Source organism: Dama dama, chromosome 5 (genome assembly GCF_033118175.1).
Source record: "Dama dama isolate Ldn47 chromosome 5, ASM3311817v1, whole genome shotgun sequence".
NCBI classification, from domain to species: domain Eukaryota; kingdom Metazoa; phylum Chordata; class Mammalia; order Artiodactyla; family Cervidae; genus Dama; species Dama dama.
The window spans coordinates 92888270-92907720 of record NC_083685.1 but is presented as its reverse complement, the minus strand read 5'-3'; the positions used below and the strand labels follow the sequence as shown (position 1 = coordinate 92907720).

The 19451-nt window shown below is 44.6% G+C and overlaps 1 protein-coding gene across 2 annotated transcripts in view; it reads left to right on the top strand.

Annotated features, from left to right (window-relative positions):
- Positions 1–19339, top strand: part of PRPF8 (pre-mRNA processing factor 8) — a 33201-nt gene extending 13862 nt beyond the window's left edge. For both annotated transcript variants that reach the window (XM_061143060.1, XM_061143061.1), the window contains exons 25-43: positions 9467–9714; positions 9813–9992; positions 10194–10329; positions 10412–10581; positions 10917–11046; positions 11156–11302; positions 11498–11658; positions 11964–12155; positions 12797–13034; positions 13171–13299; positions 14117–14230; positions 14313–14486; positions 14737–14930; positions 16635–16874; positions 16972–17113; positions 18122–18262; positions 18387–18526; positions 18629–18831; positions 19005–19339. In XM_061143060.1, the coding sequence (XP_060999043.1) occupies positions 9467–9714; positions 9813–9992; positions 10194–10329; positions 10412–10581; positions 10917–11046; positions 11156–11302; positions 11498–11658; positions 11964–12155; positions 12797–13034; positions 13171–13299; positions 14117–14230; positions 14313–14486; positions 14737–14930; positions 16635–16874; positions 16972–17113; positions 18122–18262; positions 18387–18526; positions 18629–18831; positions 19005–19159 (3234 nt within the window). In that variant the 3' untranslated portion in view covers positions 19160–19339. The remainder of the gene's footprint in view (positions 1–9466; positions 9715–9812; positions 9993–10193; positions 10330–10411; positions 10582–10916; positions 11047–11155; positions 11303–11497; positions 11659–11963; positions 12156–12796; positions 13035–13170; positions 13300–14116; positions 14231–14312; positions 14487–14736; positions 14931–16634; positions 16875–16971; positions 17114–18121; positions 18263–18386; positions 18527–18628; positions 18832–19004) is intronic.
- Positions 19340–19451: the final 112 nt, after the last annotated feature.

The following is a 19451-nucleotide window of genomic DNA, read 5'->3' as shown; positions in this document are numbered from 1 at the left end:
AACCTTAGGAAACACGGAGCAGCAGTGTGGCCAGACTGGGCGAGTGCCGGGCCCTGGGCGCCAAGCCTGTCAGGAATCGGGACAGGCACTTAACAGTGTCAGTTGCCTAAAAGTGTTTCAGTCAGATAAGGCCTGACAAGTAGCCATTGGATTTGGCAGTCAGGACGTCATTGGTGACCTTAGGGAGAGCTGTTTCAGAAATAGTGGGGAGAGATGCCAGATTGCAGTGGGTGAGGCTTTATGGGAAGTGAGGGAGTGGAGACAGCAGGGACTGTCAGTTTGCCAGAGCAGCTGGAGGAGGAGGGACAGGAGACACCGCCTAGAGGGAGAGAGAAGCCACGGCAGGTATTTTAAATGGCAGTGATGGGAGTCTGCACAGTAGGGAGCCAGCAGCGTTCTGAGCGCAGCAGAGACGTGTGATAAGTGATGGAGTGGTGTCCGCTTAGCAGGAATAGGAAGAGGGAAGCATCCTCTGAACCTAGTAGAAAGAGGTCGGTATTGATGTGAACGTAGATAAGTGTAGTGGGAAGCTGTAACAAATCTTGCTTTTTTCAGTTTTGCCAGGGCTGGAGTGAGGGGCATAGGATGTTGGACTTGAGCACAGCAGTGAGGGTGTGATTCAGTTGTTGAAGAAACTGCACTGAGGGTTTTAAGAGAGTGAAGACAACTGTGAGTGAGTACATCTTTCCAGAAGGACTCAGCTATTCAAGCACTCAGCGAAGGGCTGGAGAAAGTAGATCAATTCTAGTGCTGATTTAGGATTGGGGCTTTGTCAGAGGGCTGTTGTGGAGTTATGAGGGACCAGATGCAGGGAGTCAAAGGTGCTGGCCCCTTTGGAATCCTAGATATTGGGAGGGGGGAGAAGGAAGAGACCAGAAGAGATGGGTGGCCCTGGGGGAAAAAGGCAGGGTTCGAGGGAATAGATGTGTGAGAGGTTAGAGCCAGAGGTCAGGGGGGCAGTGTGATGTAGTTGTTAGAATAATGGTTTGGGAGTCAAACTAGGTTCAGCAGTCCTAGCTTTCCCATGTTACTAGTTGGGATCTGAGTTAAGTCACCTACCCACTGTGGGCCTCAGTTCCCTCATCTGTAAAATGGGGGACTCACTTGTAATCATTACTGATGCTACAGCTTTAGGTGCACCATTCATTCTTGCTTTATATACGGGCAGTCTGCTCGCCCAAGCTTGGAGCCAGGACGCCTTTAGTCCTAGTCAGTCAGTTCAGTCGCTCAGTCGTGTCCGACTCTTTGCGACCCCATGAACTGCAGCACGCCAGGCCTCCCTGTCCATCACCAACTCCCACCGTTTACTCAAACTCATGTCCATCAAGTCGGTGATGCCATCCAGCCATCTCATCCTCTGTCGTCCCCTTCCTCTCCTGCCCCCAATCCCTCCCAGCATCGGGGTCTTTTCCAATGAGTCAACTCTTCCCATGAGGTGGCCAAAGTATTGGAGTTTCAGCTCCAGCATCAGTCCTTCCAATGAACACCCAGGACTGATCTCCTTTAGGATGGACTGGTTGGATCTCCTTGCAGTCCAAGGGACTCTGAAGAGTCTTCTCCAACACCACAGTTCAAAAGCATCATTTCTTTGGCGCTCAACTTTCTTTATAGTCCAACTCTCACATCCCTACATGACCACTGGAAAAACCAAAGCCTTGACTAGATGGACCTTCGTTGGCAAAGTAATGTCTCTGCTTTTTAATATGCTGTCTAGGTTGGTCATAACTTTCCTTCCAAGGAGTAAGCGTCTTTTAATTTCATGGCTGCATTCACCATCCGCAGTGATTTTGGAGCTAAAAAAATAAAGTCTGACACTGTTTCCCCATCTCTTTGCCTTGAAGTGATGGGACCAGATGCCATGATCTTAGTTTTCTGAATGTTGAGCTTTAAGCCAAATTTTTCACTCTCCTCTTTCACTTTCAGCAATAGGCTTTTTAGTTCCTCTTCACTTTCTGCCATAAGGGTGGTATCATCTGCATATCTGAGGTTATTGATATTTCTCCCGGCAATCTTGATACCAGCTTGTGCTTCTTCCAACCCAGCGTTTCTCATAATGTACTCTGCATAGAAGTTAAATAAGCAGGGTGACAATATACAGCCTTGACGTACTCAACTCCTTTTCCTATTTGGAACCAGTCTGTTGTTCCATGTCCAGTTCTAACTGTTGCTTCCTGACCTGCATATAGGTTTGTCAAGAGGTAGGTCAGGTGGTCTGGTATTCCCATCTCTTTCAGAATTTTCCACAGTTTATTGTGATCCACACAGTCAGAGGCTTTGGCATGGTCAGTAAAGCGGAAATAAATGTTTTTCTGGAACTCTCTTGCTTTTTCGATGGTCCAATGGGTATTGGCAATTTGATCTCTGGTTCCTTTGCCTTTTCTACACTTGATCTTAGCCAAAAGGCCGAGAAGCGATTCTCTGCCTTTTCTAAAACCAGCTTGAACATCTGGAAGTTCACGGTTCATGTATTGCTGAAGCCTGGATTGGAGAATTTTGAGCATCACTTTACTAGCGTGTGAGATGAGTGCAGTTGTGTGGTAGTTTGGGCATTCTTTGGCATTGCCTTTCTTAGGGATTGGAATGAAAACAGACCTTTTCCAGTCCTGTGGCCACTGCTGAATTTTCCAAATTTGCTGGCATATTGAGTGCAGCACTTTCACAGCATCATCTTTCAGGATTTGAAAGAGCTCAACTGGAATTCCATCACCTCCACTAGCTTTGTTCATAGTGATGCTTTCTAAGGCCCACTTGACTTCACATTCCAGGGTGTCTGGCTCTAGCTGAGTGATCACACCATCGTGATTATCTGGGTCGTGAAGATCTTTTTTGTACAGTTCTGTGTATTCTTGCCACCTCTTCTTAATATCTTCTGCTTCTGTTAGGTCCATATCATTTCTGTCCTTTATTGAGCCCATCTTTGCATGAAATGTTCCCTTGGTATCTCTGATTTTCTTGAAGAGATCTCTAGTCTTTCCCATTCTGTTGTTTTCCTCTGTTTCTTTGCATTGATCACTGAGGAATGCTTTCTTATCTCTCCTTGCTATTCTTTGGAACTGCATTCAAATGGGAATATCTTTCCTTTTCTCCTTTGCTTTTCACTTCTCTTCTTTTCATAGCTATTTGTAAGGCCTTCTCAGACAGCCATTGTGCTTTTTTGCATTTCTTTTCCATGGGGATGGTCTTGATCCCTGTCTGCTGTACAATGTCATGAACCTCCGTCCATAGTTCATCAGGCACTCTTGTCTATCATATCTAGTCCCTTAAATCTATTTCTCACTTCCACTGTATAGTCATAAGGGATTTGATTTAGGTCATTCCTGAATGGTCTAGTGGTTTTCCCTACTTTCTTCAATTTAAGTCTGAATTTGGCAATAAGGAGTTCATGATCTGAGCCACAGTCAGCTCCTGGTCTTGTTTTTGCTGACTGTATAGAGCTTCTCCATCTTTGGCTGCAAAGAATATAATCAGTCTGATTTTGGCGTTGACCATCTGTTGATGTCCATGTTTAGAGTCTTCTCTTATGTTGTTGGAAGAGGGTGTTTGCTTTGACCAGTGCATTCTCTTGGCAAAACTTCTTATTAGCCTTTGCCCTGCTTCATTCCGTACTCCAAGGCCAAATTTGCCTGTTAATCCAGGTGTTTCTTGACTTCCTACTTTTGCATTCCAGTCCCTTATAATGAAAAGGACATCTTTTTTGGCTGTTAGTTCTAAAAAGTCTTATAGGTCTTCATAGAACCATTCAACTTCAGCTTCTTCAGTGTTACTGGTTGGGGCATAGGCTTGGATTACTGTGATATTGAATGGTTTGCCTTGGAAACGAACAGAGGTCATTCTGTCATTTTTGAGATTGCATCCAAGTACTGCATTTCGGACTCTTGCTGACCATGATGGCTACTCCATTTCTTCTAAGGGGTTCCTGCCCACAGTAGTAGATATAATGGTCATCTGAGTTAAATTCACCCATTTCAGTCCATTTTAGTTTGCTAATTCTTAGAATGTCGATGTTCGCGCTTGTCATCTCCTGTTTGACCACTTCCAATTTGCCTTGATTCAATCCTAGTAGTGGCTTTGAAATAAGACTGGAAGATTTAAACAAGACTGGTAAGTGCCAGAAATAACAGAAGGAAAATAGCAACATACCATGCTCAAGCACCTGACCTATGAGGTACAACCTACTTAACTTTAGCTTCTGGAGGACCATCAGGAACTCCTGTCGAGTTCCCTGTCTTCTCTCCCTCTCACTAGGGAGTCCCTTTAAGCATGTGTAGATGACTTAAAGTCTAAAGCCAAGAAGAAACAAACATCTTTGCCCAGCAGTAGGTGTATTTCTCTGTTCTTTTTTGTTTTGATTTTTATTTTACATTATTTATTTTTAATAAACATTTTTTAGGGCAGTTCTAGGTTTATAATAAAATCAAAAGGAAGGTACCAACATTTCCCATAAAATCCCTGTGCCTGTACATGTAGAGCCTTCCCTATTGTTAACATCCCTCACCAGAGTGGTACATATTTACCACAGATGAACCTACATTGACATATTGTGACCATCCAAAGTCCCAAGTTTATCTTAGGGTTCACTCTTGGTGTGGTGTATATTCTCTGGGTTTGAAAAAGTGTATAAGAATACTTGTGCTCAGTCACTTAGTTGTGTCTCACCCTTTGCAGCCCCATGGACTGTAGCCCGCCACCCTCCTTTGTCTGTGGAATTCTTCAGGCAAGAATACTGGGGTGGGTTGCCATGCCCTCCTCTGGGGAATCTTCCCAACCCAGGGGTTGCAGATGGATTCTTTACCACTAGTGCCACTTAGGAAGCCCATAAGAACACATATCCATTGCTAAAATAACATACAATTTTCATGCCCTAAAAAACCCTCTCTTCCTCTTTGTCTCCCCTGTCCCCACCCCAGCCATATGTTTAGTTTTAAATAGAAAAAAATTGTTCTCTTCTATATCATGGTTTAAAAGGATACAGTAAAAGTTATTAATTTCTCTAATAGTTATGTTTTCATTTACAGGAAAATGAAATTGAATACTAACAAAATCCAGAAAACACCAACAATCCCATTGTCCTAACATCAGTTTTATTTTTCCCCGTTACACTCCAAGTTGGTCATGTATTATGATGGGCAGGTTATGTACGTTGAATTTGTTTCATTTATGAAGACATAATATGTGTGAAGTTCTTAACCATGGTACATAGAACATGGAATCACTCAGTGTTATTTCCTTTTTGCTTCCTCTCATCCCCGGAAACTTTTGCTGTTCTTAAAGGAACATGACACTGTCTGGGAATTCATACTTATTCCCTACTGGAAATACAGCACTAGTAGCTACAGCAGAACTGGGGTGTTCTGTGATACAGACCGTGCAGCTTGTGATTCCAAGGGCCAAATACAGTCAGAGAACTTATTACTAAGCCTCAGGTATCTTGTTGAAGTCTGTTTGCTTTACTCCCAGATCTAGCTCGTTCTGGCCCCCAGCTGCTTCTATAATGGGTCTATTGCTCAGATGCTTGGTTTTGCTTCTGTGACTTGGTTCAGGCTGTTACCTCACTCTGGGGTCACTTTGTACTGCCTGTCCTGAATACTGTTTGCTCAAGGCTGATGCCTATGATAACTCCAGCCAGTGTAATCTTTCACTTCAACAATTGCCTGACAAACTTTCCTTACCTTAAAACCTTGATTATATCTTTTGGTGTTTTGCAGTTTATTCTCTTTTTTTATTGATCTTTTTCAAAAATTGCTTTTGATTTTGTTTAATTTTATTTTTCTCTTTCCTATTTCATTGGTTCTGCTCTTTGCTTACTTTGGGTTTAGTTTGCTCTTCATTTTCTAGTCTGTTAAAGTAAAGATTAAATGACAATTTTGGACCTTTCATTTTAATGGACATATTCAGTGCTGAAAAATCTCCTTTTAAGCACTGCTTTAGCTGCATCCCTCAAATTTTGATAGGTTTTCCTTTTCATTCAGTTAAAAATGTTTTCTGATTTCCCTTGTGAGTTTTTATTTTACCCATAGGTTACTTACAAGTATGCTGTTTAATTTTCAAATATTGAGATGTTTTTCCAGGTACTTCTATGTTATTAGTGTCTAGTTTAATTCTGTTGTGGTCAGATCTTTATGATCTTAGCTTTTCAAATGTAGACTTGTTTTATGGTTTAGCCTATATGGTGACTGTCTCCTGTGTACTTGAAAAAGAATCTGTATTCTGCTATTGTTGGGTTTTACAGATGTCATTTAGGTTCTGTAAGTTCTGTTGTTCAAGGCCTTTAATTAGTCTTTTTTTTTTTTTTTTTTCTTTTGTCTATTTCTGTCAATACTGAAAGAAGAGTGTTGGAAGTCGTGGATTTATTTTCCCTTCCAGGTTCCTCTTTTTATTTTTGGCTTCAGAGATACCATTCACTTTATTAAACTCATCTAAGCTTATAATATAAAGACACATGACATTTTCCCAGAAATTTATACTTTTTTTGAGCATCAAAGGATGTCTAAAATTCATACTGCTCTGCTATCTTTTAAATATTTAGTGAAAGTTGGACAAACATACTTGGCTTGCAGATGGAAAACCAATGAGTCATCAGGAGATTAGCAGGTTTAGGGGAGTAGGGAGCCATCTCACTGAGACAGACTTTTTTCTTCAGAAACCTGCATATGAGTGATGATCAAGGAGTGTGCCAGGTGGAATGCTGTTATCATGTACCTGAAGATACAGCTGGAATTAGAAATTAACTTAACAACTAGTGCACACAGACACTTCAGTAGATAGAAACAGCACTGTTGACACTCTCACAAGGAATATATATAGTTCATACCCTTGGGCATAATTATATGCTTTGGTTTTTTTTTTTGAGTCTTAATGTTTCAACAGGTCCATCATTTTTTTTGCTTCATATATTTTGAGGCTGTGTTATTAAGTATGCAGTATGTTTAGAATTATCATATCTTCTTAATGAATTGACTCCTTTATCATCATGAAATGTCCTTTATTCCTTGTAATATTCTCTGCTCTAAAGTCTACATTGTCTGGTATCAGTACCACCCCTTTAGCTTTGTTTTGTGTGTACATGGATGTCTTTTTCCATCTTTTTACTTTTAACCTATGTCATTATAATTAAAGTTAACTTCTTACAGATTGCACTTAGTTGGTTCTTGCTTTTTAAATTTACTTGAACAGTCTTTGCCATATGAGTAGTCTAAACACTCCAATTAAGTTTGAGATAACTATCCATATGGTTGAGTTTAAATCTGCCATCTGTTCTTTGTTCTGGTTTTTTCCTCTTTTCCTGCCTTCTTTTTAACTTATTTTTTAAACATGAGAAAAACAAAGGTTTCATAACATAAATCTGTGAAAGAGACCCAGGAAAACTTGAGTAACTAATTTTCCAAGTTTCTTTTGGATTAAGTGGGGATTTTGGTATGATTTTCATTTATCTCCACTCTTTGATTATTAGCTACGGTTCTTTGGTTTTTTTGGTGGCTCTAGGGTTTACGGTGTACACCTCTGTCTTACTATGACCCTAGTCTATTACATTACATATTGTATGATAACCTTACAGTAGTTTACTTTCATTTTTCCCCTTATTCTTTGTAGTTTTAATTGTACCTATATTATAAATACAGTGATACATTGTTGCTCTTTTGGCTTTAAACAGCCTTTTAATCTTCTATAGAAATTACAAAATGAGAAAAAAATAGCTTTTTATCCACATACTGTTTCTGGTGTTCTTCATAACTTTATGTAGATCCATGTTTCCATCTGGTACTTCTTTCCGCTTGAAGAATTTCCTTTAACATCACTTGTATTAAGTGTCTACTGGCAGTGAATATGCTCTGCTTTTGTTTGTCAGGATAAGTATTTATTTTGCCTTCATTATTTTCTTCTGAAGCTTTACAATGTTGTTAATCCCATCAATATATTTTAAATTTTCAGATACTGAAATTTTTATCTCTAGAAGTTTTTTCATTTGGGTCTTTAACAACTATTTCTCTCCTCATTATGTTCATGTTTATCTTATATATTCAAGCATAATTATAAATGCTGTAGGTCTTTGTCTACTAATTCCATCATCTGTTTCTGTTTAATTTATTTTTGGCTGTGCTGGGTCTTCGTTGCTCTGTAGGCTATGTTTAGTTGCAGTGAGCACGGGCTACTCTAGTTGAGGTGGGTGAGTTTCTCACTGCAGTGTCTTCTCTTTTGTGGAGCACAGGCTCTAGGGCCCGTGGGCTTCAGTATTGCATCATGCAGGCTTGGTAGTTACGGCTCTGGGTCTTAGTTGCGGCACATGGCATTTTTTGCGGCACATGGCATTTGTTGCATCATTCGGGCTCTTCGTGTGGTGCACGTAGTTACATTCTGTGGGCTCTGGAGCATGTGGCCTCAAAAGTTGTAGTACTGGGACTTAGTTGATCCACAGCATGTGAGATCTTAGTTCCCCAATCAGGATTCAGACCCTCATATGCAGCATTGCTAGGTGAATTCTTAACCACTGGACCACCAGGGAAGTCCCTCTATTTTCCGTCTATATGGATTTGTTTATTCTGGATGTTTAATGTAAGTGGATCATGTATATGACCTTTTTCATCTGGCTTCTTTCACTTAGCATGTTTTCAAGGTTTATCCATGTTGTAGCATGTATGAGTATTTCAGTCCTTTTCATGGATAAATAATATTTCGTTATATGGCTGTACCACATTTTGTTTGTCAGTAGATGGACATTTGGGGTTTTTCTATTTTCTGGCTATTATGAATAATGCCTTTGTGAACAATTTGTGTACACATTTTTAATGTGACTTTTTAATTAATGTATTTATTTAGGCTGTGCTGGGTCTTCACTGCTGTGCATGGTCTTTCTCTAGTTGGAGCAGGTTAGGGCTACTCTGGTTGTGTGTGGCTTCTCATTGCGGAGGCTTCTCTTGTTGCAGAGCTTGGGCCCTAGAGCTCAGCCTCAGTAGTTGTGGCGCATGGACTTAGTTGCCCTGTGGCATGTGGAATCTTCCTGGACCAGAGAGCAAACCCTTGGGCCCTGCATTGGCAGGCGGATTCTTAACCACTGGACCACCAGGGAAGTCCATGTACACATTTTTGTGTGGACATAAGTTTTTATTTCTCTTGGGTATATACCTGGGAGTAGGATTATTGGGTCATACAGTTACTCTGTGTAACCTTTTGAGAACTGCCAGGCTGTTTTAGTGTGGCTATACTATTTCACATTCCCACTAGTAGTATATGATAAGTGTATTTTCTCCACATCCTTGCTAATACTTGTCACTCACTCATCGCCTTTCCAGTGGGTGTTAAGTATATCTCATAGTGATTTTGATTTATACACACTTCCCTAATGACATTGAGCTCAACTCTTTCTTGAGAACTAAAAAGAATATAGCTAATTGTATCTGGTGGTTCCCAGCCACACACCCTCTCCCTGCAATGACTTATTGATAATTTACTTTCTTCTCACTGTCTTCAGATTGTGAATAAGTGGAACACAGCTCTTATTGGCCTTATGACATACTTTCGAGAGGCTGTGGTAAACACCCAGGAGCTCCTGGACTTGCTGGTGAAGTGTGAGAACAAGATCCAGACACGAATCAAGATTGGCCTCAACTCCAAGATGCCGAGTCGATTCCCCCCTGTCGTTTTCTACACGCCTAAGGAGTTGGGTGGACTTGGCATGCTCTCAATGGGCCATGTGCTCATTCCCCAGTCTGACCTCAGGTAGGACTTTGCTAAGAATCTTGCTAGACCCTGAGGGAAAGGGGATGTTTATTTTTAGCCTTTGTTTTTCTTCTAATCTTGGTTGTGCCCCCCAACAGGTGGTCCAAGCAGACAGATGTAGGTATCACACACTTCCGTTCAGGAATGAGCCATGAAGAAGACCAGCTGATTCCCAATTTGTATCGCTACATACAGCCATGGGAGAGTGAGTTCATTGATTCTCAGCGGGTCTGGGCTGAGTATGCACTCAAGAGACAAGAGGCCATTGCCCAGAACAGGTGGGCATCCACGAGGGTATAGCAGTTCTGTCAGGGGAGGAGGGGTGACCTTTGAGCCCTGCCTAAAGGTCAGGGGAGAGCATGCCGTATTGTGTGGAGTCAAGGAAGTGGGTTCTATATCTGACCATATTTATCCTTGGCTAGGGAAGAATGCTGAACTTTTCATATATGTATTTAAGTTTGATCTTTTTTCCTTGGCAGACGACTGACCCTAGAAGATCTGGAAGATTCATGGGATCGTGGCATTCCTCGAATCAACACTCTCTTCCAGAAGGACAGGCACACACTGGCTTATGATAAGGGCTGGCGTGTTCGAACTGACTTTAAACAGTACCAGGTACTGGAGGGGACTGTGGCTGTTCTGGGAACCTGGGGCAGTGGGCTCCTGAAAGCTTGACTGGATCTGCCTTGCCTTATAGGTTTTGAAGCAGAACCCTTTCTGGTGGACACACCAGCGGCATGATGGGAAGCTCTGGAACCTGAACAACTACCGTACTGACATGATCCAGGCCCTGGGCGGTGTGGAAGGCATTCTCGAACACACCCTCTTCAAGGGCACTTACTTCCCTACCTGGGAGGGGCTTTTCTGGTGAGTATTCTGTTCTCTCCTTACAGTTGCTAGTTGGTTTTTATTCGTTAATTTATTTTTTGGCAGTGCCACGGGACTTGCAGGATCTTAGTTCTCTGATCAGTGATCAAACCTGCACCCCCTGCATTGCAAGTGTGGAGTCTTAACCACTGGACCACCAGGGAAACCCCTTTTCTCTCTGCAGTGATCTCTGACATGTCACAGCTCTCTTGAGTTCATCCCTCGTGTGCCTTTGTTTCCTACTGTGGTGTTTCCCAGACAAAGACCCCAGGAGGTCAGCAGTGCTCTTGGGGAATGGCAGGACATCACTTTACCTGATCTCTTCTGTTTCCCAGGGAGAAGGCCAGTGGTTTTGAGGAGTCCATGAAGTGGAAGAAGCTCACCAATGCTCAGCGATCAGGATTGAACCAGATTCCCAATCGTAGATTCACCCTCTGGTGGTCCCCAACCATCAACCGAGCCAACGTGAGTGTGATTGGTAGACATGGGAATGGGAAGCTAAAAGCAGGGGTTTCTCCCTCCTCAACCTCTTGAGAACCAGAGTCTCAGTCTCTACCTCTCTTTCTCGCGTCAGGTGTACGTGGGCTTTCAGGTGCAGCTGGACCTGACCGGGATCTTTATGCATGGCAAGATCCCCACGCTGAAGATCTCTCTCATCCAGATCTTCCGAGCTCACCTGTGGCAGAAGATCCACGAGAGCATCGTTATGGACTTGTGTCAGGTGCGCCCGAATTGAGGAGAAAGGATGCCACAGAAAGTCCAGTTTCCTCGCTTTTTTGGGTGTGGAAATCCACCCTCAGCTCCAAGGATGAGACTTCTGTTGTGGTCCCAGCTGCCCCATTATCTTCAGTTCTGTCAGCCCCCATTCCAAGCGGGCTTCCATAATCAGTCATAACCTTTCCACCTTCGCCTCCAGGTATTTGATCAGGAACTGGATGCACTGGAAATTGAGACAGTTCAGAAGGAGACAATCCACCCCCGAAAGTCCTATAAGATGAATTCTTCCTGTGCAGATATCCTGCTGTTTGCATCCTATAAGTGGAATGTCTCCCGGCCCTCATTGCTGGCTGACTCTAAGTAAGTGCCTTTTGACCCAACGCTGGGCATCTGGGAACCTTCATTTTACTGTTTTTCTAGCAGCACTACTTTTGAAATTGTCCCTGGCTGCCTTTCTTTCTAATTAGAAGCCAGTGCTACCCCCTGATTCTGTCAACACCTTCAGCCAGGTCTGCTGCTTGTCTGGTGCATCTTGCTGATCTGGAATAGGAGGGGTTGGTTTTAAGATGTAGACGGAGCAATTGAGAGTTCTTGATGTTCTGGAGATATTGGTTGTGCCAATGTCTTCCTGGAAGCCTAGACTCCTGACCCCTCTCCACTTTCAGGGATGTGATGGATAGCACCACCACTCAGAAGTATTGGATTGACATACAGTTGCGCTGGGGGGACTATGATTCCCATGACATCGAGCGTTATGCCCGGGCCAAGTTCTTGGACTACACCACAGACAACATGAGTATCTACCCTTCACCCACTGGTGTGCTCATTGCCATTGACCTGGCATATAACCTGCATAGGTAAGTTGAGGCTCAAAAACATGTGTTTTTCATCAGCCCCATACTTTGTTTTAATTTTTAAAAGTTATTTTTAGTTGATGGGTAATTGCTTCACAACATTGTGTTGGTTTCTGCCGTCATCAACATGAATTGGTCGTGGGGTATTGTGTGGCCCCTCCCTCTTGAACCCCTCTCCCACCCCATTAATTAATTTCTATTTTCTGTTGTAGTCGATGGACAGTGCTGTGTTCATGTCAGGCACACAGCAAGGTGACTTAGTTATACATGCGCCTGTGTCAGCTTTTTTCAGTCTCAGATTCCATATAGGTTATTACAGTCTTGAGTAGAGTTATCTGTGCTATACAGTAGGTCCTTGTTATTTATCTGTTTTATGTACAGTAGGGTATATATGTTATCATCAGCTTCCTAATTTGTCCCTCCCTCCACCCCATACTTCAGTATACATGTGCTTTTTGGTTTGCCCAGGTGAGGTGCCGGTTTGCTCATCTGGGTCACTGACTCTTCCTTGCCTCTGTGTACATGAGCAGACACTTTCATCTCAGCCTGGCGAACAGTCTTTTCTTCCTCAGTAGTTGCATTTTGCCTTGTTCCTGGGACTTCTCGTCTGGTCTTAATCTCTCTTGCCTCTTCCCCCTTCACAGTGCCTATGGAAACTGGTTCCCCGGCAGCAAGCCTCTCATACAGCAGGCCATGGCCAAGATCATGAAGGCAAATCCTGCCTTGTATGTGTTACGTGAACGGATCCGTAAGGGGCTGCAGCTCTATTCTTCTGAGCCCACTGAGCCCTATCTGTCCTCTCAGAACTACGGTGAGCTCTTCTCCAACCAGATTATTTGGTTTGTGGATGACACTAATGTCTACAGAGTGACTATCCATAAGGTGAGAGTTAGACGCATGTGGATGTGTGGGGCTTTGTATATGCCTATGGGAGGGTGACTGGGCAAATGTGTGCATACTGGAAGGAAGGCAGGCTGATTGTGTCTAGACTGTGCTAACTGATGTAACCATTCTTTAGACCTTTGAAGGGAACTTGACCACCAAGCCCATCAATGGGGCCATCTTCATCTTCAACCCACGCACAGGGCAGCTGTTTCTCAAGATAATTCACACATCTGTGTGGGCTGGACAGAAGCGTTTGGGGCAGGTGAGCCTGTTAAAGGGTAGAGAGGCTGTAGAACCTTGCTGCCTCTTATTCTTTGGTATTGGGTGGATGTGTGAGAGAGAATCTCTGTATTTCTCTTTTTGCAAATTTGAGGGTATCTCATTTACACTTTTCCCCCTGAATTACTTAACTTGAGAAGTGTTCTTCTTGTAGGAAGTCCAAGAATAATTGGTCTCTAACCTATCTTGAAGAAGGCTATGGGAAATCATCTTTCTAAAGGGAACACACACTCTTAAAATGTCGGTTTCACCAAATCTCTTCTCTACCTCAAAGCCTTTGGTAACCCCTTACTTCTTACTAAGTTAACTTTTTGGTTTTCTAGATACTTAATATCTAGGTAGGCTGTCATTTGTCCAGCCACAGTTTCTCTTCCTCTGTAGCATGTGCCCTCTGGCAGTCAGTCCAGGATCCTGGTATCCCAAACCCTGGTGAACATCTCCGCCTCTGTGGCTTTGCTAGAATGAACTCTTCTCTTAGCTCTGTTAATCACTGTCTTACTCATTCCTCAAGACTTCTTTCTTTGTGCAGCTTTTTGTGACCTTTAGCCTTAATTTCTTTTGTTGCTGACATAATGTGTGTATAATCAAACACTAGGCTGTATGAGTTTTGTCTGGCCAGCTAGGTTGAAACATCCTTTGGGGCAAGACAATTGGACATTTTTCTATAGCTCTTGAGCACCTAACAGTTAGTAGCATGCAGTAGAGACATAGGGTAAGTGTTTCAAGACTGGGATGTTCTGTTCTAGCTGACCTGGGAGGGCGGAGACTCAATTTCTCTGTCCTCCTCTCTTGTTTATTAGTTGGCTAAATGGAAGACAGCTGAGGAGGTGGCTGCCCTGATCCGGTCTCTGCCCGTGGAGGAGCAGCCCAAGCAGATCATTGTCACTAGGAAAGGCATGCTGGATCCACTGGAGGTGAGGTGGTGAATGAGGTAGAAGGAAAGAGGGCTGTGACCTGCTGGCTCTGTTTCTAAACTTGGACTTGATCTTGTCTCAGGTGCACTTGCTGGACTTCCCCAATATTGTGATTAAAGGATCAGAGCTCCAGCTCCCCTTCCAGGCTTGCCTTAAGGTGGAGAAGTTTGGGGATCTCATCCTTAAAGCCACTGAGCCGCAGATGGTTCTCTTTAACCTCTATGATGACTGGCTCAAGACTATCTCATCTTACACGGTATGAAACCACCTTGCTAGGAGTGCCACTCTGAGAGGAGTGGGTTTGGAGTCACAAGAAAGTCTTGTGCCTTAACTTTCTCCACAGGCCTCTTGGGGGGCTATTTTCACCTCATCCACCTGTGGATGGGCCAGTGCCCCTGCCTGTGGTGAGGGGGACACCTTAGGGTGTGAGTCTCCAAAGGGATGGGCTGGCAGAGAGGGAAGAATGTCCAGTAGCTGACCTCTCTTGCCACCATACCTCTCCCCAGGCCTTTTCCCGCCTCATCCTGATTCTGCGCGCCCTGCACGTGAACAACGACCGTGCAAAGGTGATCCTGAAGCCAGACAAGACTACGATCACAGAACCGCACCATATCTGGCCCACTCTGACTGACGAGGAGTGGATCAAGGTGGAGGTGCAGCTCAAGGACCTTATCTTGGCTGACTACGGCAAGAAAAACAAGTGAGTGGTGGTGGGGGCTACCGATGAGAGCCACAAGGGGTGAAATAGGCGGCTCAGTATATACTTTCTGGGATTTTCGAAACATTTTAAGCCAAGACGATTCTCAAGAAATTGTCATGGAGATGCCTATAGGTGGTGTCTTCTGATGGTGTAGGAAGTGTCCATGTCTCAGGGCTCAAGCTGACTCTTGGACACTGTTCCTTAGCAGAGGCACTGTTGGCATTTTGAGCAGGGTGTTTCTTTACTGTCCATGCAGTCCAGGGAGTTCTAATATCCCAGACCCCTCAGTACCACAGCTCATCACACAGACACACACACAGTCCATGCAGTAGAGGGAGTTCTAACATCCCATACCCCTCAGTACCACAGCTCAACACACACACACACACACACACACACACACACACACACAGTCAGTAGAGGGAGTTCTAACATCCTAGACCCCTCAGTACCACAGCTCAACACACACACACACACACACACACACACACACACACACACACAGAGTCAGTAGAGGGAGTTCTAACATCCTAGACCCCTCAGTACCACAGCTCAACACACACACACACACACACAGTCAGTAGAGGGAGTTCTAACATCCTAGACCCCTCAGTACCACAGCTCAACACACACACACACACACACACAGTCAGTAGAGGGAGTTCTAACATCCTAGACCCCTCAGTACCACAGCTCAACACACACACACACACACACACAGAGTCAGTAGAGGGAGTTCTAACATCCTAGACCCCTCAGTACCACAGCTCAACACACACACACACACACACACACACACAGTCAGTAGAGGGAGTTCTAACATCCTAGACCCCTCAGTACCACAGCTCAACACACACACACACACACACACACACACACACACACACACACACACACACACACACAGAGTCAGTAGAGGGAGTTCTAACATCCTAGACCCCTCAGTACCACAGCTCAACACACACACACACACACACACAGTCAGTAGAGGGAGTTCTAACATCCTAGACCCCTCAGTACCACAGCTCAACACACACACACACACACACACACACACAGTCAGTAGAGGGAGTTCTAACATCCTAGACCCCTCAGTACCACAGCTCAACACACACACACACACACACACACACACACAGTCAGTAGAGGGAGTTCTAACATCCTAGACCCCTCAGTACCACAGCTCAACACACACACACACACACACACACACACACACACACAGTCAGTAGAGGGAGTTCTAACATCCTAGACCCCTCAGTACCACAGCTCATAAAACACACACACACTTTCCTTCTTTCTCTTTCCCTGTCATTTTTGCAACCAAAAATGTCCATAGATTTCCAGACATTGGTAAGGGTGACTGACGTGTCAACTCTGAGAACTTGTTCCAGCATTTTCGTTTTTGAAAGTTTTTCCAGTTTCAGGGCACTTTTTGTTGAGGTAGAGTGGGAGGTGTGGATGCTAAATCTGGTTTGAGCATGATCAAAAGGTGTACAGGCATAGGGTCAGCTTGGGATGTGACAAATCTGATCCATATTAGTGTATTTCCACTTCACACTTGCTGTATAAGCATCACTTAGGATTGTCTGGGGTCAGGGTACGTATGGGCTCCGTTTCTCACCCAGTTAACAAGCTTGCAGTTAGGGGTATAAGTGACCAAGGGAAGGGATCATTGTGGTGTGACTCACACTGTCCCCACAGTGTGAATGTGGCATCGCTGACACAGTCAGAAATTCGGGACATCATCCTGGGGATGGAGATCTCAGCACCATCACAGCAGCGGCAGCAGATCGCTGAGATTGAGAAGCAGACCAAGGAACAGTCGCAGCTGACTGCAACCCAGACTCGCACTGTCAACAAGCATGGTGACGAAATCATCACCTCTACCACCAGCAACTACGAGACCCAGACTTTCTCCTCTAAGACTGAATGGAGGGTCAGGTAGTGCACGGGGCAGAGGGGTGGGGATGGGAAGGCCTGTCGGTGCTGCATGAGGTGCTTGAGTTGAGAAATGCCAACATTCCCTGCCTGTTTTTAGGGCCATCTCTGCCGCCAACCTGCACCTAAGGACCAATCACATCTATGTTTCATCTGATGACATCAAGGAGACTGGGTACACCTATATCCTTCCCAAGAACGTGCTTAAGAAGTTTATCTGCATATCTGACCTTCGGGCCCAGGTGAGTATGTTTGTCCAACTAGGCCACAGTGTGTGCTAAGCATTTATGAGCCTAAAACTCACCTGAGATTTCCTGGAACTGGAGGTGATGTTTTGAAATTCATGGATGAGTAAAGTATATATAAGGATAGCCAAAACAGGGAGGAAGCTTTTGGCCCCTACCAGATACCAAAGCATTATAAAGCTGTGGCAATTGAGAGGATGATGTGTGATTGGCCTAGAAGTTATTGGAAGGAAGTATCATATAGTCAGAACCAGATTCAATGTGTATACAGAATGAAGTATCATATAGTCAGAAAAAGATTCATGTGTATACAATAAATCAGGTGTATCATTTGAGGATTCCACTTCATCTGTGGGATTGTGTTTTATGACATTGAAATAATCAGCAAAAGGAGACTTGATCCCTACTTTGTAGCACTTACAGAAGTAAAATCCAGGTGGAATAAAAATCTGGATATAAAATACTAAACTCTAGTATAGTATTAGAAGAAAATATTGTTTTAGTGATGGAATAATCTTAAATAAGATACACAGCACAAAAGCATCATCAAAATGATTAACTTGTGTGTGACAAAGAGTACCACAAAAGACAAAAACAGGAAGAAATAAAAGATAACTAAAAGACTGAGCAAAGAGTTTCAAGGTAGTTTTAAAGAGAAACCGGTGGTGGAAACAGTGCTGTGGATTTACAGATGTGTACAACTTGTTGAATGCCTGAGCTATGTGCTTGTGTGCTCATTTGTTTATGGATACTGTACTTAAATACTTAAATAATCAACTGGGGAATGTGTGAGGAGTGCCGATTCCTGGACCCCACTCAAGATTCTGATGTGATTAAGTCTGAGATGAGGTCCGTGTTTAACATTTTGAATAAGCACCCCCAGGCTTTTTTAATGCAGGAGATTCTGGCCACATTTTGAGGAACTCTGTCCTTGTCCTGGAGAAGGGAATTAAGCACAAAGCTGGTACTAAGAATCTCTTTGGTTCTTGACCCCCTTGTCTCCAGATTGCAGGATACCTGTATGGGGTGAGCCCACCAGATAACCCCCAGGTAAAGGAGATCCGCTGCATCGTGATGGTGCCACAGTGGGGCACGCACCAGACGGTGCACCTGCCTGGCCAGCTGCCCCAGCACGAGTACCTCAAGGTTAGTGGAGGAAGTGGGAGGGCTGCGGCTTCCTGCTCTCAGGGTGGTGGAGGGAAGGCAGAGGTTTTACTCTCATGGGTGGGGTTCCTGGGCCCTAAGTAGCTTTCCTTCGCTATTCCTATAGGAGATGGAACCTTTAGGTTGGATCCACACTCAGCCCAACGAGTCTCCCCAGCTGTCACCCCAGGATGTCACCACCCATGCCAAGATCATGGCCGACAACCCATCTTGGGATGGCGAAAAGACCATTATCATCACCTGCAGGTGGGCTTGAGCCCCCTTGGGAGGAAGGGTGATGGGAGGCATTGCGGGCCAGGGCCCAGAATGGTGGCCTTAGCTCTGACTCTGTCCTCATTCCTCTTCCAGCTTCACACCAGGGTCCTGCACCCTGACAGCCTACAAGCTGACTCCCAGTGGCTATGAATGGGGCCGCCAGAACACAGATAAGGGCAACAACCCCAAGGGCTACCTACCCTCGCACTACGAGAGAGTCCAGATGCTACTGTCGGATCGCTTCCTTGGCTTCTTTATGGTCCCTGCCCAGTCCTCGTGGAACTACAACTTCATGGGTATGTGGGCCAGGGTGTGCGGTGGGGGCAGGGGTGCACAGGAAAGTGGGGATGAGGTTAGGCCACCACCCTTAGCACTTGGGCCCAGATTCTGGTTTAGAGATGGCCCAGGGACCCAGGCTGGGTGAGGCAGGTGGACCTTGTCAACGCTGGCCTCTTCCTTCTACTCCAAGGTGTCCGGCATGATCCCAACATGAAGTACGAGCTGCAGCTGGCAAACCCCAAAGAGTTCTACCACGAGGTGCACCGGCCCTCCCACTTCCTTAACTTCGCTCTCCTGCAGGAGGGCGAGGTCTACTCTGCGGACCGAGAGGACCTCTATGCGTAGTCGTCTCCTCATCTCCTGCTCCAGCCTCTGGTCAGGGCTAGAGCCTGTGACCCCACAGACAAGCTGGTGACATTCAGCAGCTTGGCCCTTTTTTCCTCTCTTTTGTGCTTGTGATGTTGTTGACCTCCTGGTGACTTGTAATTGTGAAAAAGGATAATAATAAATTTTGTATAAATAGGAGGTTTTGAAGCTTCTTTTCCCCTGAGCTCAGATTCTGGGTGTAGGGATGGCAGAGGCTGGACGTGTTCACAGCAAGCTGCTGGACTGAGCCCTGAGGCCCCCTGTTCGGAGC